This window comes from Bombina bombina, chromosome 3, assembly GCF_027579735.1.
Source record: "Bombina bombina isolate aBomBom1 chromosome 3, aBomBom1.pri, whole genome shotgun sequence".
Lineage (NCBI taxonomy): Eukaryota > Metazoa > Chordata > Amphibia > Anura > Bombinatoridae > Bombina > Bombina bombina.
Window position 1 is genome coordinate 459,810,417 of NC_069501.1, and position 27,482 is coordinate 459,837,898.

Genomic DNA, 27,482 nt, shown 5'->3' on the forward strand with positions numbered 1-27,482 from the left:
TTTTTATGCATGCAGACACTGCAAACCACCTAGCGCAGCGCAGGAGGAACATTGTGCAGCGTTGGGCAGCAATAAATAAATATATCTATATACATAAACATATTAACACATAAATATATATGTATATAAGCATATACATATATATTTATAGTGAAAACACAGTCCCCCCATTGACCTCCATGTAAAAGCACTTTAGATGCCGGGTTTTGTTTTTTTCAAACACTTTTACTCCTTATAACTGTTTTGTTAATTTATTTATTTTTTAAATGGTAATATATTTATTTGATGTTACAGTACTGTCCTCTTTATTTTGGAGACAATTTGGGCAATTTTGTTTCAATAACCAGAGGTCTGACCTCTGGTTAATAGAGCTTAGTGCAAAGTGAAACCGCAAGCTTGCGGTAGCAATAACCAGCCACTTGTAATGGCTGGTTATTTAACGAGCACATGTAAACGGGCAACTTTGCCCCTTTACGTGCACACATTAAGATAGTGCTCCACTTGTAATCTAGCCCTACATCTTTTTTGTTATTTTGACCAGTTGCCATTTTCTGCAAATGAATGCTCTAAATGATAATATTTTTATTTGGAATTTGTGAGAAATGTTGTCAATAGAATAAAACAAAAATGTTCATGTATATACTAGTAGAAATTTCCAGCACTTAATGTAATTTATAGAAAAACAGTTTGTACAATTGAGCAACTGCTTGTTGTTGTTTTTCTCTCGGGGGATGGGGAAGTAATTTGCAGGAACGTGCGGGACGTGTTCTAGCAGCTGATTTCACTGTTATAGAAAATATATTTAGCTGTCACTACAGACTGAGATGACATGACTGTTGAGAAATGTGATAACTAGCATATTTATTTTGTAGTAGGAAGTGACATCACATGAAGCACTGCAGATAAATGCAACACTATAGATCTAAAAAAAAGAAAAAAAAAAAACGATTTCCTCCGACAGTACAGACGTCAGCAATGGTAATGCTACACTGATCCAAATGTAAACATTACAGGGCATTCCAGAAAAATACAGCTCTTATGATTAAAGTGAAAATCAATCCTAGCGTTTGCTTGAGAGGTGACGTTTTCACCTCTTAGCCAATAGCCGTGTGGTAAATCTGGCTTGTCTCTCTGTGGCGCCGGATTTCCCGCGCGCTATTTGCTAAGAGGTGGAAACGTCACCTCTTAGTAAAACAGCGTTCTGCCGTGGGCCGCCTAAGCAGCTCAGAACGGCGATCACTTAAAACAAATAAAGGAGTTTTCTGCATGAATTATGTTATACTTCATGAAAGTCCCTTTTATTTGTTTCAATGGTCAATCCTAGCGTTTCGCTGGATTTTCACTTTAATCAGGTTTATTTCATTGCAATCCTTGGGATAATCAATTGTCAAAAACACTCAAAGGGACTTAAAAGGTGCAAAAAGAAAATGTTAAAGCATGTTTTTATTGCACTATTGCTTGCATGGGGTTAAGCACATAGTTAAAGTCAACTGCAGAAGAGCAAGGCACTACTGCGACCTAGCTGAACAAGTATGGCAAACCAATGACAAAAGGCAAAAGTGTGTAACCACCAATCACCAGCTAGCTCCCAGTAGTGCATTGCTTCTCCTGATTCTTTTCATCAAAGCAAATAAACACCTAGATTACGAGTCTTGCGTTAGCCTTAAAAAGCAGCATTGAGAGGTCCCAACGCTGCTTTTTAACGCCCGCTGGTATTACGAGTCTGGCAGGTATAGGTGCTCACTTTTCTTCCACGACTTGAGCATACCGCAAATCCCCTTACGTCAATTGCGTATCCTATCTTTTCCATGGGATTTGCCTAATGCCGGTATTACGGTATTACGAGTCTTGGAAGAAGTGAGCGGTAGACCCTCTCCTGGCAAGACTCCTTCCGCATTTAAAAGTCAGTAGTCAAGCGTTTTATGGGCTAATGCCGTAACATAAAAATCTTAACTAAAGTGCTAAAAAGTACACTAACACCCATAAATTACCTATTAACCCCTAAACCGACCCCCCCCCCCCACATCGCAAACACTTTAATAAATATATTAACCCCTAATCTGCCGACCGGACACCGCCGCCACTTTAATAAATATATTAACCCCTAAACCGCTGCACTCCCGCCTCGCAAACACTAGTTAAATATTATTAACCCCTAATCTGCCTGCCCTAACATCGCCGACACCTACCTACATTTATTAACCCCTAATCTGCCGCCCACATCGTCGCTGCTACTATATTAAATGTATTAACCCCTAAACCTAAGTCTAAACCTAAGTCTAACACCCCCCTAACTTAAATATAATTTTAAATAATCTAAATAAAATTACTATAATTAAATAGATTAATCCTATTTAAAACTAAATACTTACCTATAAAATAAACCCTAAGCTAGCTACAATATAACTAATAGTTAAATTTTAGCTAGCTTAGGGTTGATATTTATTTTACAGGCAACTTTGTATTTATTTTAACTATTTAATAACTTCCTAGTTAAAATAAATACAAATATACCTGTAAAATAAATTCTAACCTAAGTTACAATTACACCTAACTATCATTAAATAAATTACCTAAACTACCTTCAATTAATTACAATTAAATTAAATAAACGAAAAGTACGAAAACCCCCCCACTAAATTATAGAAAATAAAAAAAGAATTACAAGAATTTTAAACTAATTACACCTAATCTAATAAAATAAAAAAGACCCCCAAAATAATAAAATTCCCTACCCTATACTAAATTACAAATAGCCCTTAAAAGGGCCTTTTGCGGGGCATTGCCCCAAAGTAATCAGCTCTTTTACCTGAAAAAAAAGACAATACCACCCCCCAACATTACAACCCACCACCCACACACCCAACCCTACTCTAAAACCCACCCAATCCCCCCTTAAAAAAACCTAACACTACCCCCTGAACACCTCCCTACATTGAGCCGTCTTCACCCAGCCGGGCACAAGTGGTCCTCCAGAGGGGCAGAAGTCTTCATCCGATCCGGGCAGAAGAGGTCCTCCAAGCGGCAGAAGTCTTCATCCAGGCGGCATCTTCTGTCTTCATCCATCCGGGTCCATCTTCAAGCCAGCCGACGCTGAGCCATCCTTTTCAAACGAAGTCCAAGTGAAGAATGATGGTTCCTTTAAATGATGTTATCCAAGATGGCATCCCTTGAATTCCGATTGGCTGATAGGATTCTATCAGCCAATCGGAATTAAGGTAGGAAAAATCCTATTGGCTGATTGGATCAGCCAATAGGATTGAGCTCGCATTCTATTGGCTGATTGGAACAGCCAATAGAATGCAAGCTCAATCCTTTTGGCTGATCCAATCAGCCAATAGGATTGAACTTCAATCCTATTGGCTGATTGGATCAGCCAATAGGATTTTTCCTACCTTAATTCCTATTGGCTGATAGAATTCTATCAGCCAATCGGAATTCAAGGGACGCCATCTTGGATGACGTCATTTAAAGGAACCTTCATTCTTCGCTTGGACTTCGTTTGAAGAGGATGGCTCCGCGTCGGCTGGATTGAAGATGGACCCGCTCCGCTCCGGATGGATGGATGAAGATAGAAGATGCCGTCTGGATGAAGACTTCTGCCGCTTGGATCACCTCTTCTGCCCGGATCGGATGAAGACTTCTGCCCCTCTGGAGGTCCACTTGTGCCCGGCTGGGTGAAGACGGCTCAAGGTAGGGAGATCTTCAGGGGGGTAGTGTTAGGTTTTTTTTAAGGGGGGATTGGGTGGGTTTTAGAGTATGGTTGGGTGTGTGGGTGGTGAGTTTTAATGTTGGGGGGGTATTGTATTTTTTTTACAGGTGAAAGAGCTGATTACTTTGGGGCAATGCCCCGCAAAAAGCCCTTTTAAGGGCTATTTGTAATTTAGTGTAGGGTAGGGAATTTTATTATTTTGGGGGGCTTTTTTATTTTATTAGGGGGATTAGATTAGGTGTAATTAGTAATTCTTTTTTTTTTCTTGTAATTTAGTGTTTGTTTTTTTTCGTAATTTAGTATATTTAATTTAATTGTAATTAATTGTAGGTAGTTTAGGTTATTAGTTTAATGATAGTGTAGTGTTAGCTGTAATTGTAACTTAGGTTAGGGTTTATTTTAAAGGTACTTTTGTACTTATTTTAACTAGGAAGTTATTAAATAGTTAATAACTATTTAATAACTATTGTACCTTGTTAAAATAAATGCAAAGTTGCCTGTAAAATAAAAATAAACCCTAAGATAAATACAATGTAACTATTAGTTATATTGTAGCTAGCTTAGGGTTTATTTTATCGGTAAGTATTTAGTTTTAAATAGGATTAATTTATTTAATTATGGTAAATTTATTTCGTTTAATTTAAATTATATTTAAGTTAGGGGGTGTTAGGGTTAGACTTAGGTTTAGGGCTTAATAAATTTATTATAGTGGCGGCGAGGGTGGCAGATTAGGGGTTAATAAATTTAATATAGTTGTGGCAACTTTGGGGGGGCAGATTAGGGGTTAATAAATATAATGTAGGTGTCGGCGATGTTGGGGGCAGTAGATTAGGGGTTCATAAGTATAATGTAGGTGGCGGCGGTGTCCGGAGCGGCAGATTAGGGGTTAATAATATAATGTAGGTGTCAGCGATATCGGGGGCGGAAGATTAGCGTTTAATAAGTGTTAGACTAGGGGTGTTTAGACTCGGGGGTTCATGTTAGGGTGTTAGGTGCAGACATAAAATTAATTTCCCCATAGGAAACAATGGGGCTGCGTTAGGAGCTGAACGCTGCTTTTTTGCAGGTGTTAGATTTTTTTTCAGCCAGCTCAGCCCCATTGTTTTCTATGGGGAAATTGTGCACGAGCACGTTTAGCCAGCTTACCGCTGACTTAAGCAACGCTGGTATTGAGGTGAGATGTGGAGCTAAATTTTGCTCTACGCTCACCTTTTTGCGGCTAACGCCAGGTTTAAAATAACCTGTAATACCAGCGTTGTCTTAAGGGAGCGGTGGGAAAAAAAGGCTTGTTAGCACCGCACCCCTGTTACCGCAAAACTCGTAATCTAGGGGAAAGTAAATTTGATAGTAGAAGTAAATTGAAAGGTCTCTTAAGATTACATGTTCTATCTGCATCAAGAAAATCTAATGTTAACTACTATTAATTTATTATTATCATAATGTGTAACACCCCAAAAATCCCATAGCATTTTATAAGGAGTAAAAAAATAAAAAAAAACAGTAATACAGATACATACAAAATGCTCTTTTTACCATTAAAAGAAAGGTCACATATTGTAGCTCTGTACAGATATATAGAAAAACAAATCTAGATGTTTTCTGCATATTTACATAGTAACATAGTAGATAAGGTTGAAAAAAGACTGAAGTCCATCGAGTTCAACCTATACAAATCTAAAATACTTACAAAAAGCTCCAGTTAAGCTTAAATAACCCCATTAAAATGTGACCCATTTAATACTAGCAATCATATCCATGAATTTTGTTTATATACAGAAATTTATCCAGACTATTTTTAAATGTATCAATGGTATTGACATTCACTACCTCCTTTGGTAATGAGTTCCACAATTTTATTGCTCTTACAGTGAAAAAACGTTTCCGTTGCAGGAGATTAAATCTCCTTTCCTCCAACCTTAAATTATGACCTTTTGTCAGAAACAATTTTCTTGGAATAAACAGAGCTTCTGCCATCTCTGTATATGGGCCTTGAATATATTTATATAAAGTAATCATGTCACCTCTCAAGCGCCTTTTTTCTAAAGAGAACAGACCCAGTTTGGCTAGCCTCTCCTCATAGGTTAATTTCTCCAATCCCCTTATTAGCTTTGTGGCCCTTCTCTGAACTTTTTCTAGTTCTGCAATATCTTTTTTAGTAATCGGTCCCCAGAACTGCACTCCAAACTCAAGGTGAGGTCTTACCAGGGCTTTATATAATGACAGAATTATGCTTTCCTCCCTTGAATCAATGCCTCTTTTAATACAATAATTAATTTGATTAATAATGTTTTTGAAATAATATATATTGCCTAACATACATTATTATTTAGGGCTAGATACATACAAGATTCTGAGGATCATTGAGTGATCTGTCTATAGCCCTTGGATCTGTTTATAGCCCTTGGTGATACATGCAGAGCATACAATACCCCAGGTAGATGTTTTATTTCCCATTGTAAAATGGTATCTTTCAAAGCAAACTTTCTAAATTTTACTGATATATATATATTTAAAATAAACATGTTCTTAATTGTTTGTAAGCATGTTGCTAAACCACAACCTGCTGGTATTTCATTCTTGTAAACAAAACCGAGGATAACAATTCTAGACTTGAAATGTCTAAACAAGTTTCTCAAAGTTCCATCCTTCAAGATGGAGACTATACGCTCCATTTTTCCATTAGTACAAGAGGGTCAGTTCATGACAACCATAGACCTAAAGGATGCGTATCTTCATGTTCCTATTCACAGGGACCATCACAGATTCCTGAGATTTGCCTTTCTGGACAAACATTTCCAGTTTGTGGCCCTTCCATTTGGTGTAGCCACGGCTCCCAGAAATTTTTCAAAGGCTCTAGGGGCTCTTTTGGCAGTGATCCGTTCTCGTGGAATTGCTGTGGCACACTACCTGGACGACATATTGGTTCAGGCACCATTTTTTCAACTAGCAAAATCTCACACAGAGATATTGTTGTCTTTTCTTTGTTCACACGGATGGAATGTGAATCTGGAAAAAAGCTCCCTTTCCCCTGCTACAAGAGTAGTGTTCTTAGGGACCATAATAGATTCTCTATTGATGAAGATTTTTCTGACAGAGTTCAGGAAAAACAAAATCATTTTCTCTTGCCTCTCTCTTCAGGCTTATGCTCATCCTTCAGTGGCTCAATGTATGGAGGTAATCGGTCTGATGGTGGCTTCCATGGACATCATTCCTTCTGCTCGATTCCATTTGAGAGCTCTCCAGTTGTGCATAATCAGACAATGGAATGGTGACCATGCGGATCTATCTCAGAGAATAGAGATAAATCAGTCGTCAAGGGATTCTCTCCCAAGGTGGATTTCTCAGGAACATCTGTCTCAGGGCACATGCTTTTGGAGAGATTCCTGGGTGATCATGACCATGGACGCCAGCCTGCTGGGCTGGGGAGCAGTCTGGAACTCAATAAAAGCTCAGGGCCTTTGGACTCGGGAGGAGTTTGCTCTTCCCATCAACATCTTGGAGTTGAGGGCGATTTACAATGCTCTATTGGCTTGGCCTCAGTTGTCCTCAGCCCAGTTTATCAGGTTCCAGTCAGACAACATAACCTCTGTGGCTTACATCAATCACCAGGGAGGAACTCAGAGTTCCTTAGCCATGAAGGAGGTTACTCTGATTCTTCAGTGGGCAGAGACCCACAATTGCTATCTATCTGCCATCCACATTCCAGGAGTAGACAACTGGAAACCGGATTTTCTGAGCAGACAGACTTTTCATCCTGGGGAGTGGGAACTCCATCCGGAGGTGTTTTCCAGCTTAGTCCTCAAATGGGGGGTGTCAGAGCTAGATCTGATGACGTCCCATCAGAATGCCAAACTTCCAAGGTACGGTTCAAGGTCAAGAGATCCACAGGCCGTTTTGATAGATGCTTTGGCGACTCCTAAGGTTTTCATGTTGGCATACCTGTTTCCTCTGTTTGCTCTCCTTCTATGAGTCATTGCTCGTATTAAACAGGAGAGGGTGTCAGTGATTCTAATATCCCCTGTGTGGCCTCGCAAGATCTGGTTTGCAGACCTAGAGGAGATGTCATACTCTCCCACCATGAAGACTACCTCTAAGGAAGGACCTCCTGAGTCAGGGACCCTTCCTTCATCTAAATCTCGTTTATCTGAAGCTAACTGCTTGGAGATTAAATGCTTAATTCTTTCTAAGTGTGGTTTTTCTGAGTCGGTCATTGAGGCCATGATTCAGGCTTGCAAGCCTGTTACTAGAAAGATTTACCATTAGATATGGCATAAATATCTTTATTGGTGCGGATCTAAGGGCTACTCTTGGAGTAGAATTACTAGAATTTTATCATTTCTACAGGAAGGCCTGGAGAAGGGATTGTCAGTCAGTACCCTGAAGGGTAAGATTTCTGCTTTATCAGTTTTACTACATAAACGTTTGGTGGATGTGCCAGATGTGCAAACTTTTTGTCAGGCCTTGGTCAAAATCAGGCCTGTCTTTAAGTCTGTTGCTCTTCCTTGGAGCCTTAACCTTGTTCTTAAAGTTTTACAGCTGGGTCCGTTTGAGGCATGCAATTCCATAGACATTAAGTTGTTATCTTGGAAGGTTTTGTTTCTTGTTGCTATCTCTTCTGCTCGAAGAGCCTCGGAACTCTCAGCTCTGCAGTGTGATTCCCCTTACCTTTTTTTCATGCTGATAAGGCGGTTCTTCGTATTAAGTTAGGTTTCCTTCCTAAGGTTGTTTCTAATAGAAATATCAATCAGGAAATTGTTGTTCCCTCTCTGTGTCCTAATCCTCCTTCTTCCAAAGAACGTTTGTTATGCAATTTAGATGTTTTACGTGCTCTTAAATTCTACTTGCAGGCGACTAAGGATTTTCGCCAGTCCTCTGCCCTCTTTGTCTGTTTCTCTGGGAAACGTAAAGGTCAGAAGGCTACTGCTACTACTCTTTCTTTTTGGTTATAAAGTATAATTCATTCGGCTTATGAGACTGCTGGACAGCAGCCTCCTGAGAGAATTATGGCTCATTCCACAAGAGCTGTTTCTTCTTCTTGGGCTTTCAAAAATAAAGCTTCTGTGGAACAAATTTGCTACGCTGCAACTTGGTCTTCTCTACAAACTTTTTCTAAATTTTACAATTTGGGCGAAAGGTTCTTCAAGCGGTGGTGCCGTCTGTTTAGGACTGCCTGTCTTGTCCCTCCCTATTGATCAGTGTCCTCTAGCTTGGGTATTGGTTCCCAACAGTAATTACTCAAGCCGTGGACTCACCATATCTTATGAAAGAAAAACAAAATGCATGCTTACCTGATAAATTGATTTATTTATTTTAAGACAGTTGTTCTTTTGACTATAACCTCAGGCACCTCAACACCTTGTTTTACTCCTTTTTCTCCATTTCCCTTCGGTTGAATGACTGGGGGTTGTGGGTAAGGGAGTGATACTTAACAGTTAAACTGTGGTGCTCTTTGCCTCCTCCTGTAAGTGAGGAGTGATATTCCCAACAGTAATTACTCAAGCCGTGGACTCACCATATCCGGAAATACATTTATCAGGTAAGCATAAATTTTGTTTTCCTTTTCTGTAGTGTAGAAGTCCCCCACATCCCCCCTCCCGCGATCATTAGTTAGGAATTGGGCTAAGGGGTTAAAAATGGTATAGAATTGATAGTGTATAAAATTGTAATCAAAGTTGGCATTAAAAATTGTATTAATAGTATATATTAAAATTTGTATTAAAAGTACACAGCAAAATGCATATTTTTAATCTATGAAATTTGTGCATAAATGTTTACTTATGTTAGCTATGAAGTGCTTAATATGTTTAATAAAAATGATTCAAAATAATATTAAATTATTATCTGCACATATCATGAATTGATGACATTGGTTATGTGAAAATCCTGCATTCATACATCTTAAGCAGCCATAATAATTATCTGACATGTAGAACTTTCATCAATGATTGCAAAGTATGAGGAACACCAAAGCCTTCTGTTTAAAACTCCACTTTTATTGTAACTTTGCATAAAATATACACAGACAAATTAAAGTAGAAATTATGCTTGTTATAATTAACATAATTTGGTTTTAACCAATCAGGTAACCTGGTATAGACCAGGTTACCTGCTTTGTTAAAACCAAATTATGTTAATGTTGCTGTTTTATTGTTTTGTTATTCAGAAGGTTTTTGTAATTCAGTTAGCATCTCTATACTTATTGACACCTTTTCAATTCTAAATAAAATATGAACTGCTATAAGTACTCTAACAAAATGTAATATTTCATTATTACACAAAGCACAGCTGTCTCTAGCACTCTACAATGCCCACATAGAGGACACTCCCATGAACCACTGTTCTGCTTAGAAAGTCTTAGGGGCCGCAAAATGCGTTGCCTGTGCCTTCAAACTGTGCTGTTGCTGTTGTCAGGTTAAATATGGTTCTTTCTCAGAGGGGCTTTTATATCTATTTAAGGACTTCCTTGTGCTACAAAATAACATGTACAGTTTGTAGATTTTAGAGCATGAATATTTATATGTACACAAAATATTATATGATATATTTTAAAGTGCCAGTAAACAATGCAAATTGAAACAGTTATAACATTTAAAACACCATTCAGTATTAATTTATGAACACAGATATGTGATTATTCTAATTTTATTGTACTGAAGCTTAGTGTTCTATGGCTGCATGAATCACAGCTCCCTGCCCCTTTCCCTTCGCCATTCTGCGTGTACATGATTGCTCTCTGCCTGGTCACAGCTAGCAGACAAGCTGCAGAGAAACAATACAATCATTGTGCTTGTGGCTTCAATGTAAATAGTAGACTTGTGCGTGGCGAAAAAATTTGTTTTGGATCGATGTTTTCGAATTTTGTTTTCGGATCGATTCGAATTCGGATACTCAAATGCATTCGTTTCGGATTCGTTTGGATTCATTCGGATTCGAATAAATTTGGATGTATTCGGTTCAGATTCGATGCGTAAATTCGGAAGTTCGGTATGTGTTAGGTGGGATGTGCTGTGTATTAAACTAGTATTATGTACTGTAATATTAGGTGCAACCCGTAGCAGAGTGATATAACCTAATATACAGTACAAAACTAGTGTAATTGTGATTTGTCCATGGCCATCCGAATGTTACGAATAAATCCGAACTAATTCGGATTTATTCGTTAGATTCGGTGCTACGGTAATTCATAAATTCAAATCAATCCGAATCTCCGATTTTGACAAATTCGTCCGAATTTAAATTCGGAACGAAACAAAATGCATATGTCTAGTAAATAGTGCATGGTGATACGCAGTTTACATGGGCTTAAAGGCAGTAGCATAATTACAGGGGTCTAAGAGGTCTCAACTGAGGCTGGGCCCACACCTTTTGAGAGTGGAGGGCCCTCTAGTGGGTCTGGAACAACATTAAGGGATTACCAACTTGAAGTCTGGAGGAGGCTATAATGTGTTTGTTACAATGTTGCAGGTGTGGAGGCGGGTGTTTTGTGCTTACCTTTATAGGGTCCTGCAGCAGTGGGATAGTCCTCTTCCTGTTCCAGACTTCAAGGAGAAAGTTTCTTCAGATCCTGGGTAGAGCTTAGATGATAAATAGAGCTAGGAGGAAGGCGATACCACCGAAGAGATACCGTGAAGTGGTGGAGATGATGGCCAGGAAGAAGGGACCTGCAAAAGGAAGAGAGGATCATTTGTCTGATGAGGCGGTAGCCCCCACACCCCAAAAAACACCACCCAGTAGAAGTTTTAATAAGGGAAGGAGGGATGGGTGTGGGGAGACAGGCCCCAGGATACAGGCCCAAAACACTAGAGGTGAAGGGGTAGGCCCAGGCCCAGTACAGCAACCCCTTTCAGCAAATTTTCTTCCCCCCTTAGAGCAAGCTGGCCCCAGTGGTAGACAGGATGACCCACAAGGATGTTCGGTTTTTCAGGCAGAGCAGGGGGTGCAGTTAGGGGGGGTCGCGGCGGATCCGTTGCCCACCTTGCCGCCGGCAGCCATGGCGGTGGTCATAGCCCTCGCACAGTCACTTGCGGCAGTAATGGGCCCATCAGGCCACACGCAGTGTCAGATGGTCTCTGGGGCTGTTGGTGGGGTGGGAGGCCTAGCAGGCAGGAGAGAACAGTGAGCGAGGCAAGTCACTCTCCCTCCGGTGGCGGATCCCTAGAGACTTCCTCCTCTAGATCTTCTAGTGAGGAGGATCGCGGCCGCCATCTTGGAGGAAGGGGCAAAGGCAGCGATCATGGCCCATGCGACCAGATTGCTCCAGGTAATTTGGGGAGGCTCCGGATTGCGGATGGGGCCCTAAAAGACACAGGGCGGGCCTCGGGGGTGCAAGGGCACTTACCAGGTCTCAGAGCAGGTGGCACTTCAGTGGTGGGAGGGTCGGATGGCCCACGGAGATCTACTGAGGGGGGTATGAGGAGTATGGTTGGCCCAGAAGGGTGTGAGAGGAGATCTGATGAAGTGTGCGTGTGCAGGGGGCCGTCAGGATCAACGGCTGGCACTTGGGGGATATGTTCCAGGGATGAGTCTGTGAGTTTGGGGTTTGGGCATGTGGGGATGATGCATGGGGGTGCGCAGGGTGCCCAGGGTGGCACGTTACATATGGCGAGCATATGTTGAGGTCTGATGCAGGACTGGGTGCTGGTGTGCATGCTCAAGCTAGCATAGTCACAGAGGATATAATTAAGAGGGCAGTGGAGGCTGCGCGAAGCGGGCAGGCTTCAAGCCTCTCTTGGGTTAAGTGGGCACGCCCGAGAGGGGTCAGGGCAAGAGCAGATAATTAGGAGAGCTGTTTCAGTTGCTTTGGGTATGAATGTTGGGGGAAGTCAGGGGGTGATGACTGTGGGTCCCTCTTTTGAGGCCTCATTTGTGGACCGGAGTACTCCCCAAATTGTTTTGTCTCCCCAGGTTCAACAGAAAGAGTCAGCAGCTATGGCAACTGGAACATCAAGTGCAATGGTGGTTGCAGGGCCCAGCAGGGAGCAGCCGGCGGAACAAGGAGCAGCACCCCAGAGATCGAAGGAAGGGGAACAGCCATCGAACTGTGAGTACTATGCACCTGACATCACACACGCTGACACAGGGTCATCCACTAGCAGGTCAGGATCAGAGAGTGGGGTGGACCTGGGATTAGTGGGTAAGGGCCAGCGGAGAATGTTTAGATGGATTAAAAAGATGGCAGCTGCGCAGGCGAAGGCTAAGGCCGGGGTTTCAGGTGTGGGGGAAGGTCCCGCAGGGGTTTCAGTGCAGGGCGGCATCGCGCCCGCAGCGGGGCAGGTCCCTAGGAAGGTGGCTGCTCAGGGGGATACCTATCCCTGTCTGGTGCACTCCCTGTATGGCCATCTCAAGACAAAGGTCATTAAGAAAATTCAGGCGGGTCGATACGAAAATGTATTCAAGCTCTCTCTGGATGCTTTTAGAGCTAGGGAAAGGGCGGTGGATGGCACGGGCCCTAAGAAAGTACGGAGGCCAGAGACCTACGAGGAATGGTTAAAATGCTTCAGGGTCTTGGCCGCATGCTACGTGGACAGGTGGCCCTTGCAGGGGCATATCTTACTCAAGTACCGGAATACCATAGAAGATATCCATACTAGATTCAAAGAAGGGGCATGGCGTGAGTACGATATGGCCTTTCGTAGAAAAATGATGGGCACTTCGGCATGCAGGACATGCACCTATGGTCAAAACTGGGGTTGGAAGGGGGTTCCCCTTCCCCAGTGGTGGCGAGGCAGGGGGCAGCACGGCAGGGACCATGTCTAAAACGGCGAGGTAGGGAGTGCTGGAAATTCCAGGACAGGCAATGTGAGCGGGGAAGCGGTTGCTCCTTTCGTCACATATGCAAGTTCTGCGGTGGTCCCCACCCGGGAGTTGAGTGCGTCAAAAGAAAGGAGCAGGGATTCGACAGACCTGGTCCCAAACCGGGAGTTGATGTCAAGGGCCCCAACACCGCTTAAGCTTGGATGCAGCACGACTGCTTCGGTCTGGGTTGGAAGGGGGGTTTCGGATTCCGGTGCTAGGTAAGGTAGTGGGGTCTGTGGTACATAGGAATTTAAAGACGGCGTACGAATTCCCGCAGGTGGTCAGGGACAAATTGGCGAAGGAGGTGTTGATGGGCAGGGTGTCGGGCCATTTGCAGACCCTCCCATCGCTGGCCTCCACTGGGTGTTGTGCCCAAGAAGGAGTCAGGGAAATTCAGGTTGATTCATCACCTGTCATTCCCAAAAGGGGAGTCAGTAAATGACGCCATTGACCCGGAGATGAGCTCAGTTCATTATCAGTCTTTCGATGAGGCACTGGAAATAGTTAGGAAGTGCGGCACGGGGGCCCTGATGGCAAAGCTGGACATTAAGTCCGCTTTCCGTCTGCTGCCGTTATACCCTTCAGCCTTCAGGCTGATGTGGATGAAGTTTGAGGGGGCGTACTATGTGGACCGATGTCTACCAATGGGGTGTTCGTTGTCCTGCACCCTATTCGAGTGCTTCAGTTCATTCCTCCACTGGGTGGTGCAGAGGGCATCTGGGGGTGGGTCGATGGCCCACTACCTGGATGATTTTCTGCTGGTCAGGCGAGCACGTAGCACTGAGTGTGACTGGCTCATGGAGGTAATGCAGGATATGATGGCGAGGTTCAGGGTCCCACTTGCGGGGGGGAAAAAATGCAAGGACCCTGCAGGTGTCTCACATTTCTGGGAATAGAGATTGACACGGTACGGGTGGTTTGTAGACTGCCGGAGGACAAGGTGTCTCGCATGTTGCAAATAGTGCAGAAGGGGCGTGGGCAAGTCCGGGTCCCCATCAAGGAGGTCCAGTCGTTACTCGGACTTCTTAATTTTGCGGGGCGGGCCATACCGATCGGCAGAGTTTTTAACCGCCGTCTGGAAAGGCAGCTTAGAGGTACAGGGGGGCAGAGGAAGTGGGCCAGGGTCACATCTGAGGTGAAAGAAGACCTGGATGTGTGGGAAAGGTTCTTGGTGCACTTCAATGGAGTTTGCATCTGGAGGGATCCCCCAGTTTCAAACCAAATGCTGCACTTATTTACGGATGTAGCGGGCAGCTCAGGGTATGGGGCATACCTGGACGGGGAGTGGAGTGCGGCTCCATGGCCCCGGGAATGGGTAGCGGCAGGTTGGACAAGAAACTTGAAATTGTTGGAACTCTTTCTGATCATGGTAGCCGTAGAGATTTGGGTAGGTGGCTGGCGAATAGGTCGGTGGTGTTCTGGACGGACAATATGAGTGTGGTGTACGCCATTAACAGACTGTCCGCATCCTCACCAGGGGTGGTGTATTATTTGAGACATTTGGTGTTGCGATGCTTGCAGCTCAACATTTGTTTCACCGCCAAACACGTCCCAGGAGTGCAGAACCTCATTGCAGATGCACTCTCTCGATTTAATTCGGAGCAGTTTAGGAAAGCAGCACCCAGGGCGGAGAAAGAGGGTCAAACGTGCCCACCTTTTTTTTGGCAGCTGTTGAAGGTTGGGAAGGAATCCTCCCCTTAATCAGAGCATCATTGGCGCCGAAGACGTGGACTGCTTACATGGGCCATTGGAAAAAATGGGAAGCATTCTGTCATCAGAAAGGTGTGGAGGTACAGAGGGCATCACAGGTGCAGGTGCTTGAATGGCTAGCGGTTTTGAGGCAGGAAGGTATTAGTAGAGTAGGTCCAGGAGGCAGATTGGCCGCGTTAGCTTTCTTCAACAAAGCATTAGGGAATGCTGATCACTCAAGAGCGTTTTTGGTCAGGCAAGTCCTCAAGGGGTGGGGTAGGGTAGACCCCCCTCCAAAGGATCGGAGGGAACCCATCACACCACATCGTTTGAGACGGTTGGCTTTGGAGTTAAGCTCAGTATGCATGTCGGAGTAGAACAGTTGCTTTTCAGGGCAGCTTTTGCCTTGACATTTGCGGGGGCTCTACGCTTGGGTGAGCTGGTAGCCCCTTCCAAGGCCAACGGTTTGGGTGGAATACAAGTGGATCACATCCACTCGGCAGATGGGGGGCTGCTTCTGTTAGTACCTAGGTCGAAGACTGACCAGGAGGGCAAAGGGACTTGGCTGTTCCTCGCAAAGCAGGATTTCAGCGAGTGCTGTCCAGTGCGCTGCGTGGAGAAATTTAGTAAAGTTAGGCACACAGGCACGCAGCAATTTCTAGTCCATAAGGACGGCAGCGCCTTGTCGGTATTCCAGTTCCGCAGGGTCCTCGCCAAGGCGGCGGGAAGGGCGGGGTTGGATCCAAAAAGGATCGCCCCCCATTCATTTCAGATAGGGGCTGCTACCAGTGCGGCTGCACGAGGCACCTCTCCCCAAGAAATTAAGCGCATGGGGCGATGGAAGTCGGGCCGGTATAAAACTTATATCAGACCGAGCCAAGGCATGTAAAAAAAAAAAATAAACAAGACAGAGGGGAAAAAAATAGTAAAAATATTTCTGTTTTCGTTCTCTTGTTTGATATAATCTTCATTGTTAGGAGGGTTGTGTAGTTAAAGACTTAAATGGGGACAGGAACGGTTGAGGCTGGCAACAAGGGTTAATTGGTTTACTCCTGTTTTTGCCAGGTACGTTAGGTGTGATCTCCCCTCCGGTTCGTGTGTGGATAGTAGGTCACTCTTATATCCATTGGACGTTGGACGTCCATCAGGGCATTACGGTCTCCGGAAGGTCAGCAACTTGGATTCTCAACGTCCAGGGCCAACTTTCGCTGGCTAGGGAGAAGGGGCCTTACTTGGGCAGATTTGCCAATTCTTTTACAGGAGGCACACAAGAGATGGGGGCAGCCTAACATCATTGTGCTGCATCTGGGGGGGAATGATTTGGGTTCACTGCCCGCTTTGGACCTCATTAAGAGGATGGCAGCTGACTTGAAGTGGGTGCACATCTGGCTCAGTGATGTGAGGCTGGGATGGTCCAATGTAGTTGCTTGACTGCAGTGGAGGCATATAGTGACCCAGAAAGCAGCATACAACGTGAGGAAGAAAGTGAATAGGGAGATGGATAGGACAGTCACGGCCCTGGGGGGCTTTATAATCAGACACGAGGCAATTACAGCTGACAAAAAGGACCTATTTTGCTCTGATGGGGTCCACCTAACTGACGTTGGGCTGGATTTGTTCTTAAAGGACATCAGAGGTGCGCTTTTGTGGATAATTTAAGTGGGGGTGTGAGCATTGAAGTACCATTCGGCAAAAAAAAAAATGTTGGTTAAGGTATTCGTTGCTAGTTAGGTAATAGGTGCCTGTTGGCGTGATGTGGCGTGGTGTGGCGGCAAGAGTATGTCTGGCTCTTGTAGCAGGTGGTCAAGTTCCTGGGGAGTGGGCTCAGGGAGAGAAGAGTGACGGTCAAAAAAGGGGAGGGGATACGCCCACTAGGTGCCGGCCTAGGGGTCCCCTCCCTTGCGGATGCAGACCGAAGATCTCTGAACATCACAGCTCTCTCCCTGCCAGTGGGCGTAAACAGCCGGGTCACGCTGCAAACATCGAAAGGCCGTCTGCTGGTAGAGGTTAGGTTACGGTTAGATGCTGCCACCGAGTTATGATGAACTTGTTTAAAGTTTTTAAGTTAACGATATGTTTGAGTGCCTAATAATAATAATAATAAAGAATAATTAGGCACTAGTTAATCGTTTATTAAATAAACGTGACCGTGACCGGTCTTTCTCCCAACAAAGTTATCTGGTCTTATTTATCTAGGGTTGTACTAGAATATGTAGGACGGAATAGGTTTATACCTTATGAGAGTGGAGGGCCCTCTAGTGGGTCTGGAATAACATTAAGGGATTACCAACTTGAAGTCTGTAGGAGGCTATAATGTGTTTGTTACAATGTTGCAGGTGTGGAGGCGGGTGTTTTGCGCTTACCTTTATAGGGTCCTGCAGCAGTGGGATAGTCACATTACAATAAAGTTAGCTGAAGAAACTAACAGAAAAAAGATACTAGGTAAGCACTCAAATGACCCCCAATTGACTGGAGTAGAAAAAGATACACACAAAAAATTAAAACATAATTCTTTATTAGAAATATTTAAAATCTGGGTTGATTAAAACTAAAATGCTGGTCTAGTATTCCCAGTACAAAGACTGGATATTATAAACTTGAACCTGTTGTTCTAGTATTGTCTGATGGCAGATTAGGAAGACAAGTTGTCTGGTCTTATTTATCTAGGGTTGTACTAGAATATGTAGGACGGAATAGGTGGTTTATACCTTAAGGGGGCTTATTGGGGCCTTGCAACCAGTAGTCACATCACTCCACCTGCATCATGTATGCCCCACTGTGTGACCCCCTGCAAACAAAACTCACAGGTTAAGGAGAATGCATAGATTTGCCTTTACAATATGGTGGCACAGTGTTACTGTACAGATAAACCTACCACCATATTTGTACAGGAAGGATGTGCTTATCCTCTGGCACACACTAACCAATGGGGAAATAATGACTCTCATTCATACAGTAGAAGCTATTTTTATTCCTAAATGGCTGCTGATTCAGATTCTGCTTATTACAAACAGCCAGAAAGGGCACTGTTAAGTTGGGGAGCCCTACCACAGCATTTTGCACCAAGGCCAATTTATACACCCTGTGGTGTGGTGAGAATCTGAACAATTCCTTTAAAAATTATTTTTGGTTACATTATAAATAATAAATGTATATTCTATATAACCTTCAGGTCAAGCACTTTTAAATCATACTCTTCAACACATTATAATAAACATATGAGCATTCATGTTCAATGTGTCAAGTCTAATTCAAGTGTGAAAGATGGGCATAGAGGGAGGAAGGGAAGTGCACCTGATATACAGTTAATGGCTCAGCTGATATCCATGCTATATTTGCTAAACAGGGTTTTAAAAAAAAAAACTTCAGTCTTGTTGCTGCCGGATGAGGCTTTTATAGACAGAATTTTAAGGTAATAATTATAATAAATACTGATTCAATAAAAAGTTTTACAGAGCAGGTCTATGTAATAGGTGATTCAAATAGTTGTATTATTTTATTATTTACTGCCCATTTAAATGCACAACAGAAGTGTTTATCTCTCTATGTCCCTTATAATAAAGCTAAATCTTTTATGAATAAAGCATAAAGTGGTTAAACAGGTCTGTGCCTTAGATATATACAGTATTTGCTGTACAGAGTTGACTGGATATATACAGTGTATAAAGTACTATGTAAGTCTGTAAGCAAGTCAGCAGAATAGCAACTGGAACAAAGGGTTAAGTTTACACAGTATGTGCATGGTATGTGAAGCTGCTTGAGGTTCAGTATCTGTATGATAAGCAGGCATTCTGTTCTAACCAGTAGCAGAGGTTACTGAGTTCACTACTGCTTGATGCAACTGACTGATGCAGCTGCTGATGTAACTTTGTATAAGGGATTGAAGAAATCAGGGCTCTGAGTTTCACTCATGATATATTTATAACTGTCTAGAAATAAAATGCTGAGAAAAAAATAAGATATAGAATTCAGAGAGGACATACAAATCCTTATACCCTTATTGACCCTGTAAGAAAAAATGTCTGTAAACCAAGTTTTTATGGGAATTCCTCCAAATAATATATATTCGAATGTCAAATTTGAATGTCACATTTTAATTCAAATATTACATTTATAAAACACAGTATTAGACTAGAAATACTATTTCGAATTCAAACGTGAGATTCGAATTTGAATGCAGAATTCGAATTCAAATATTACATTTAAAAATTGAGTGAATACATAGCTAAACATTCTATTATTCTAACGAATATTTTCGAATTTTATTGAAAAATTCAAAAACGAAAATTCGAAAATAGAATGTAAGAATGTTATATAAACATTCGAAATTCAATTTGAGCAAACGAATGTATCAAAATTTCACATTTTTAGAAACATTCGCCCATCCCTATTTAACAGGGTCAGGAAATTGGCAGTATTTTGCAGCATACTTAAGGTTACAGAATTTGAATTTGTCTCTAGTAAACATGGAAGAACAATTTTCAGAGGCATTTTTTTTTAGCAAAAGCTAACAAATAAATAATGAATGCATATTAAAATGTTTTATATTAATTAGTCCACTTGCAGGTGATTCAACCTTGGGTTTTACTATCCGTTTAAAATTACTGCACTGTGCTTTAATGTGATATATCTGGAATAAACCTAAAATAATTAAATGTACAGATAATTCCTTTCTTCTACTGTAAAGATAGTCCTGAATATGTCAATATGTGAGTGCCTGTAGCTTGCATGTGATTGGCCAACATCTATGGTTGTATGCACATTGATATTGTGTGAGATATTTATAATCAGATGTACAGCTTTAATATTATAATCATCTAGAATCACTAATCACAGACTGCTTTATAAAATGAGAGCAAGTTGTTATATATCTTCTATGGGTAAACAGCACCCTGAACAGTGAAGCATGAAATGTGTCACGTTTTTACCCCAAAAAAATATAAGTCCACCTTTTATTCCACAATACATTTGTGATACATTTTATTACACAGTGTGGTCTAACATAAAGAGGTTGAATGTGCCAAACGGCCCTCTTGAGAACTGAAAGGGCTGCGTAAGTGGATCTTTTAATTATAAAAGTAATTTATCCCTGCTTTATCAGGCGTAATTATGTCTTAAAACATAAATATTGGTCAAGGTGTAACTTAGCTTCTATTGCTGTACAGTTGCATTCTATATTGCATACATATGCGTAAAGAAATAGCTCTGTGTTACTATTTAAAGGGTCACAAAACCTTTTTTTTTTCTTTCATGACTCAGATAGAACATATTATTTAAAAAACAAAATTTCCAAATGAATTCTTTTATCATTTAATTTCCATTTTCTTGTTGTCCTTTGTTGAAAAGCAGGAAGGTAAGTTTAGGAGTGTGCACGTGTCTGCAGTACTATAGGGCAGCAGTTTTGCAACAATGTTATACATTAGCAAGCGCACTAGATGGCAGCCCTATTTCCTGTCACGTTGTGCTTCAGGCATGTGCACGCCACCTATCTAGATATCTCTTCAACAAAGAATAACAAGAGAATGAAGCAAATTTGATAATAGAAGTAAATTGGAAACTTTTAAAAATGTGTATTCTCTATCTAAATCATGAAAGAAAACTTTTGGGCTTCATGAACCTTTTATATAGCTCTTTTGCTTGCTTATAGCTGTGTTTAAATCCTGGAAATGGGTTAAACATATAGTTATAGGGACAGTCTACACCCAATTAAATAATGAGCCGTTACTTTGATCACCCTTAAAAAATACCATTGCGCCCCTTTACATACTTGGCAGATGGACCGGTACACAAGTAATGTTACGATGAGTAACTTTATTTGTCTTCTAGATATGGCCGCCAAACTCCTCCCCCTCCTCCTTTGTCCCCTTATCTATTCCTTTTCCAGACTCGTGCATTTAAGAAACCGTGACGTCACTGTTCTGCTTATGCACATGCACATAGTGTTCCGACCGCTGACAAGTAGCGGTCGGAACACTATGTATTGTAGTGTAGATTCATATAATTAATGTTACACTCAATTACACAAAGGCTCCGGATATTTGGTTCCTATTTAATTGGGCATGCGATTTAATTGCGCATGCGCGAATTGGCATGAACGCTTCTTCAAAGTTTAACAAGTGAGCAGATTCCGATTGGACAATTTAATATAACAAGATGTAAAGAAGTAACAGTGGGGGGAGTTTGGCGGCCATATGTACGTGAACTAAACCAATGTTCTTTTCAGGATAATTTGTGTATCGGCTACAGGACATGCAATGCAGTGCAGGTGGATCTTCTTTGGTTAATCTAAGGTATGGGTTTATGTTTAATCGGGTGTAGACTGTCCCTTTAAAGTCAGCTCTGGAGCAGCAATGCACTGCTGGGAGCTAGCTGAGCACATCTGAAGAGCCAGTAAGAGGCATATATGTGTAGCCACTAAAGAACAGCTAGTAGTGCACTGCTTCTACTGAGCCTTCCTATGTATGCTTTTGGACAAAGGATACCAAGAGAACAAAGTAAATTTGATAATAGAGTATTCCATTTTAAGAGACTGTTACTTATATATAAACTTGAAACTTTAAATTTGACTTTTATGTCCCTTTATTTATTTTTTATTTATATTTACTTTTTTCTTTTTTTTTGTGCGATAGCAAATCTATCTGAAATAAATAGCAAAATGCTGGAATGGAATGTACTTCTAATCTAACCTATTGATTGTGCTTTTTTGAAGCACCACCAAACTGTTTCTTTGTAGGTAAAAGGTTATTAAGAGAACGCCTCTCTAAGGTCAAACTTGCGTAAAACTGGACTGATTCATCACAGAAAGTGACAAATCCTTTTACAAATGTGAAGGAAACATGAAATTCCTTAGCTCTTAAAATGTATTACTTACAGTAAATATAAAAAGTGGATCTAATCAATAAGAACACCATACTTTTGAGGATTTCTAAGGTTCAAATTAAAATGTACACAATAATTATTTTGTTTTGTATTTTAAGTATTCCACAATGAAAGAACAAAATGGACAAAATGCTATTAAAAAAAAAGTTTAATTATGCAAGGTAAATACTATTTCTTACGCATATTTATATATATACCGTATATATATATATATATACACGTCTTTCATACACCTATCATGTCTGCACATTGTTCAATTTACTCTGCAATGTTCTGCAGCCCCTTTTAACAGCTTCAGAATATGTAATGACTATAAATAATATATATAATATTTATTTATTGGAACAAAAATAATTTACTACTGACATGTCTGTGTAAAAAGATTGTTATAAGGAATGTAAATATGAATATATATATGAATATATATATATATATATATATATATATATATATATATATATATATATATATATATATATATACATAGGCTTACCATAATATTTAGAGGTGAAACTGGGACCACCTAGTGCAGTGCCAGTGGGGGTGTGGTCAGGAGCGTGCTCAAGGGGGCGTGGCAATTACCGGTCCTTTTAAAGTAGTAGCTTTTATGTGTGTAATGTTTCGTGGATACTCTACCCATCCTCAGTCAAACAAGTGAATCACACAGTTTAAATAGACCATAACACCACCCCCTAGTGAAAAAGGCACCATTACGTTGTCATGGCAAATAAGTCATTAATCTAAATCTCAGATTCTAAATAATGCAAAACAGCAAGCATAATTATCACTTTCATAATTATCAATTTCACAATTTAATATCTGCAGTGTAATATGTGTTTTATGTGTCTAATTAAGGAACAGAGCCAAATACTGATAAGGCATAAATACAACATTGAATGAAAGTAAAAAAGAAACACGTACCTGCTAAAGCTGTTTAAGAGGCTACTCTATACCATAATGCAGGAAGATTGCAGCCAAAATGCTATCCTGCATGAAGTAAAGCAATATCCAGGCCAAAAATCCTGCCTGTCTGCACTTCCTAGTCATACCCATATGATTCCCCTAAAGGTGTATTACTGGCAATGTCACCAGGGGTCGGGGGGTGTTAAATTCTTATAAAAATTAACCAAGTAGTACTACAAAATTAAAAAAAAAAACCTATGCTGCTCACTCAGCCTGTATTACTAAATGTAAACTTTGAAGGACACAAACGTTAAGCTAAGCAGGGCTGTATGTAACAAAGTACCAGCATCCAACTATGCTGGAGAGCCACAGTCCAGTCATTTTGAAAAATGTGTCTGGGTTTCAAGTGGTCTGAAACACGGACACATGATTTGAAACCTGGCGGTGCCAACCCTACTGGGACAGAATGAACAACTGGGTGGGACACTGGGACAGAGCCTCCAAACCGGGACAATCCCAGTAAAAGTGGGACTTCTGGTAAGCCTAGTTTTATGTGTCTAATTAAGGAACAGAGCCAAATACTGATAAGGCATAAATACAACATTGAATGAAAGCAAAAAAGAAACACATACCTGCTAAAGCTGTTTAAGAGGCTACTCTATACCATAATGCAGGAAGATTACAGCCAAAATGCTATCCTGCATGAAGTAAAGCAAGATCCAGGCCAAAAATCCTGCCTGTCTGTACTTCCTAGTCATACCCATATGATTCCCCTAAAGGTGTATTACCGGCAATGTCACCAGGGGTCAGGAAGGGGGGGTAAATTCTTAGAAAAATAAACCAAGTAGTACTAAAAAAATTTAAAAAACCCTATGCTGCTCACTCAGCCTGTATTACTAAATGTAACCTTTGAAGGACAAGAACGTTAAGCTAAGCAGGGCTGTATGTAACAAAGTAACAGCATCCAACTATGCTGGAGAGCCACAGTCCAGTCATTTTGAATAATGTGTCTGGGTTTCAGGTGGTCTGAAACCAGAACACATGATTTGAAACCTGGAGGTGGCAACCCTACCGGGACAGAATCAACAACTGGGTGGGACACTGGGACAGCGCCTCCAAACCGGGACAATCCCATTAAAAGTGGGACTTCTGGTAAGCCTATATATACAGTATATATATATTCAATATTTAAATGCATTATATGCTAAAATTGTATCCACCACATGCATTGTCTCCACAAATTATACAAATAAAATTATGCTTTTTAAGATAATCTTGCACTTTCATTGTACAGAGATCAGGGTTAACCAGTTCACTTGAGTCGCAAAACAAAACAATTAAAAGCCTTTGCATTCATATCACACTCAACACAGATGCAGTAACATTCTGAGTGGGGGGTTCCCTAACCTTAGGTTCAGGGCAGGCTCCTGTACGTTTACTACGTGACTACTAAGCTCCTAGCCATGGTCACAATAGGAAACCTGCAACCTTCCCCCAACAGCTAATGATAATAGTGGGACTGTGGGCTGTAGGGTCTGCATGGTACGTGCATGCACAAAGCATGCCGAGGAGGGAGCCCTAGAGAGACAAGAGCTAGCCCACAGCACACAGGCTAGTAGTGCCAAGAAAGCTGCGTGATCAGCACATGGTTACACCTCCCCCAAGCTCTCGTGACGCTGCACAGTGGGCGGGGACTGACTGGGATTTAAAGCCACTGAACCTCCTAAAATGCAGCTAGACTAGCAGCAGCAGCAATACAGAGATAACGATAACACAGGAACGAACTGAACATTAGCAAAGGAATTAAAATACTAAGGTATGTTATGCTTTGCTTTGGAGGAAATGTTTGAGAATGATGCACAAAAAATAATCAATGTTTAATATAGTTTTAATTAGTAATACTGGAGCATTTGGATAATGTATTATAGTAATGCATTATTATATTATATGCATGCATGGCAGCATTATATATTTTTTAAATAAGTTTTTTTATTTGTATTGAGTACATGTGTATAATTGTGCACTCCTAAATTAGTGCAGAATTCCTACTAAAGATGGACTATGTTTTAGTGTAGTTACATCAGATTTTAGCATCCTGTATAGTGCATAGAATCTCTTCTACTTTGCAGTCTGGGCTATAGAAGTACATGCCAGTGTATGACTATATATACAGTACTCTGTGAGATTGCCAGTGTATGACTATATATACAGTACTCTGTGAGATTGCCAGTGTATGACTATATATACAGTACTCTGTGAGATTGCCAGTGTATGACTATATATACAGTAATCTGTGAGATTGCCAGTGTATGACTATATATACAGTACTCTGTGAGATTGCCAGTGTATGACTATATATACAGTACTCTGTGAGTTTGCCAGTGTATGACTATATATACAGTACTCTGTGAGTTTGCCAGTGTATGACTATATATACAGTACTCTGTGTGTTTATGAATAGGAGTATTCATTCATTATTTAGGCTAAATGTGAAGACCTATTATTTTGCTGAAATTAAATAATATGAATAGAAAACCATACAATTGTCTAAAACCTGCAATGGAACAGAATTCATTATAAATTTAGTTTTTTAAAATTAAAAGTTTATTCAGCATCAATTCATGTTTTATTTTATGGAATATGGAAACTCCTGGTCAACAATATAAGTAGTTTTTAATATTGGATTTAGAATGTTGTAAATTAAAATTCCATTGGATTACCGTCTAGTATTAATTGCATGATTGTAAACGAAATATGTGCACGTGAAATAGATTATAATGGTGCGCTTTTGTTTTTGCTTTTTTTTCTCTAGTTTGCGTATTTAAAAGCCTAAATCCAACACCATGGAAACCATCAATGAACTGATCCCTTTTGCCAAAGAGATGTTGAGCCAGAAACCCAACAAGAAGATGGTGAAAATCTATGTTCTGGGCAGTGTGCTGGCCTTTTTTGGAGTGGTCATTGGACTGGTTGAAACAGTGTGCAGTCCCTTTACTGGGCGAGATGATGATGAGGAAATCAAGATGTTTAATCCAGCTCCACTTCCAACACCAGTCACCCAAGAAAAAAAAGAAGTGCTTTTGGAAAAAAACAAGCCACAGATTGTGGGTGTAAGAAGCATAGCAAATAGAGGCCATGCATCCTAATTACCCTCTATTCACAGACTTAAGACTGGGTTGCATTGTGTGGTGCAAGGATGTGAGTAATTTACTTGTGTAAATGGAAGTGTCAAGATTTTGCAACTCCTGGACTGACTAATGTTTATTGCTGCTGTGCAGCACTGCACATACATTTGGGCTGTGCCCACCTGATGGGACTGAGAATGTAAACTTAACCATCTAATCCTTTTGTTTTTATATTATAAATGCCTATATTTTGCTTTTTAAATAAATATTTTATTTTACTATATAAGACGTTTGCCTCATTACACTGAATTAAACAAAAATGTGGGGGGGGTTTGTATGATCGTGTTCAGTAAGAGTAAAGTATGTGCTGAGTATTCATGTGTCCACCAGTAACACTAATTTCAGTTTCAATTGGAAACAAATTAGTTTAAGGAAAGAGGTCATGTGCTGCTATGCTGTTAAAATTGGTCACTTTAAAGTAAATACTACTGTAGTTCACAAAGAAACAATTCCTAATCAAAGTCAGCTGACTGCTCACATTGACTGCTGGTCTTATTTCATTTAACTTTTAATATAAATTTAGTACACTGTTAATATAGTAACACAGGCCACGTTGAGTATACAAAGTAAATAATAAGCCCTTAAAGGGACATGAAACCCAAAATCTTTCTTTCATGATTCACATAAAGGATATTATTTTAAACAGACTTCCATTATCTACTTTGTTTCATTCTCTTGGTATCCTTCTGTTGAAGGAGCAGCAGTGCACTAATGGGACCTAGCTGAACACATCTAGTAGTAAACCAATGACAAGAGGCATATATGTGCAGCCACCAATCGGAAGCTAGCTTCCAGTATTGCATTGCCACTCCTAAACCTATCTAGATACTCTTTTTAACAGATGATACAAAGAGAACAAAGCCAATTAGACAATAGAAGTAAATTGGAAACCTGTATAAAATGGTATGCTCTATCTGAATCATGAATGAAAAAAAAAATGGGTTTCATGTCCTTTTAAATAAATTTAAAAGAACAAACAAAACATGGTTTTATAAAAACAATCCTACTACATAGCATTCACAGTATCTGATACTGAGAGGCATAAAGAAACTATACTGCTCCTATCTAGATTCAAAAAAGCATTACTGCCAGGTTGGTTGTCTCAAAACATTTAAAACTAGTTCACATTCATCCTTAATGATAAACATTTATTCATTCCATAATGGGCTATGAACAAAGCTACCCAGCCTTTGTTCTAGACAATCCCAAGTGTTTTGGCTATCCACACATTGTCTATTGCTATCACCTGTAAAAATAAGGTATTTATCACTGATACTGGAGCATATTATGGTAATCCTTGATAATCCCATCTCTGCTCA

General features: G+C 40.8%; 1 protein-coding gene across 1 annotated transcript; it reads left to right on the plus strand.

Annotated features, from left to right (window-relative positions):
• Positions 1 to 24,699: 24,699 nt before the first annotated feature.
• G0S2 (G0/G1 switch 2) lies at positions 24,700 to 26,389 on the plus strand. The gene is made up of 2 exons (XM_053704686.1): positions 24,700 to 24,794; positions 25,791 to 26,389. The coding sequence occupies exon 2, from the start codon at positions 25,822 to 25,824 to the stop codon at positions 26,122 to 26,124; it is 303 nt and encodes a 100-aa protein (XP_053560661.1). The 5' UTR covers positions 24,700 to 24,794; positions 25,791 to 25,821; the 3' UTR covers positions 26,125 to 26,389.
• Positions 26,390 to 27,482: the final 1,093 nt, after the last annotated feature.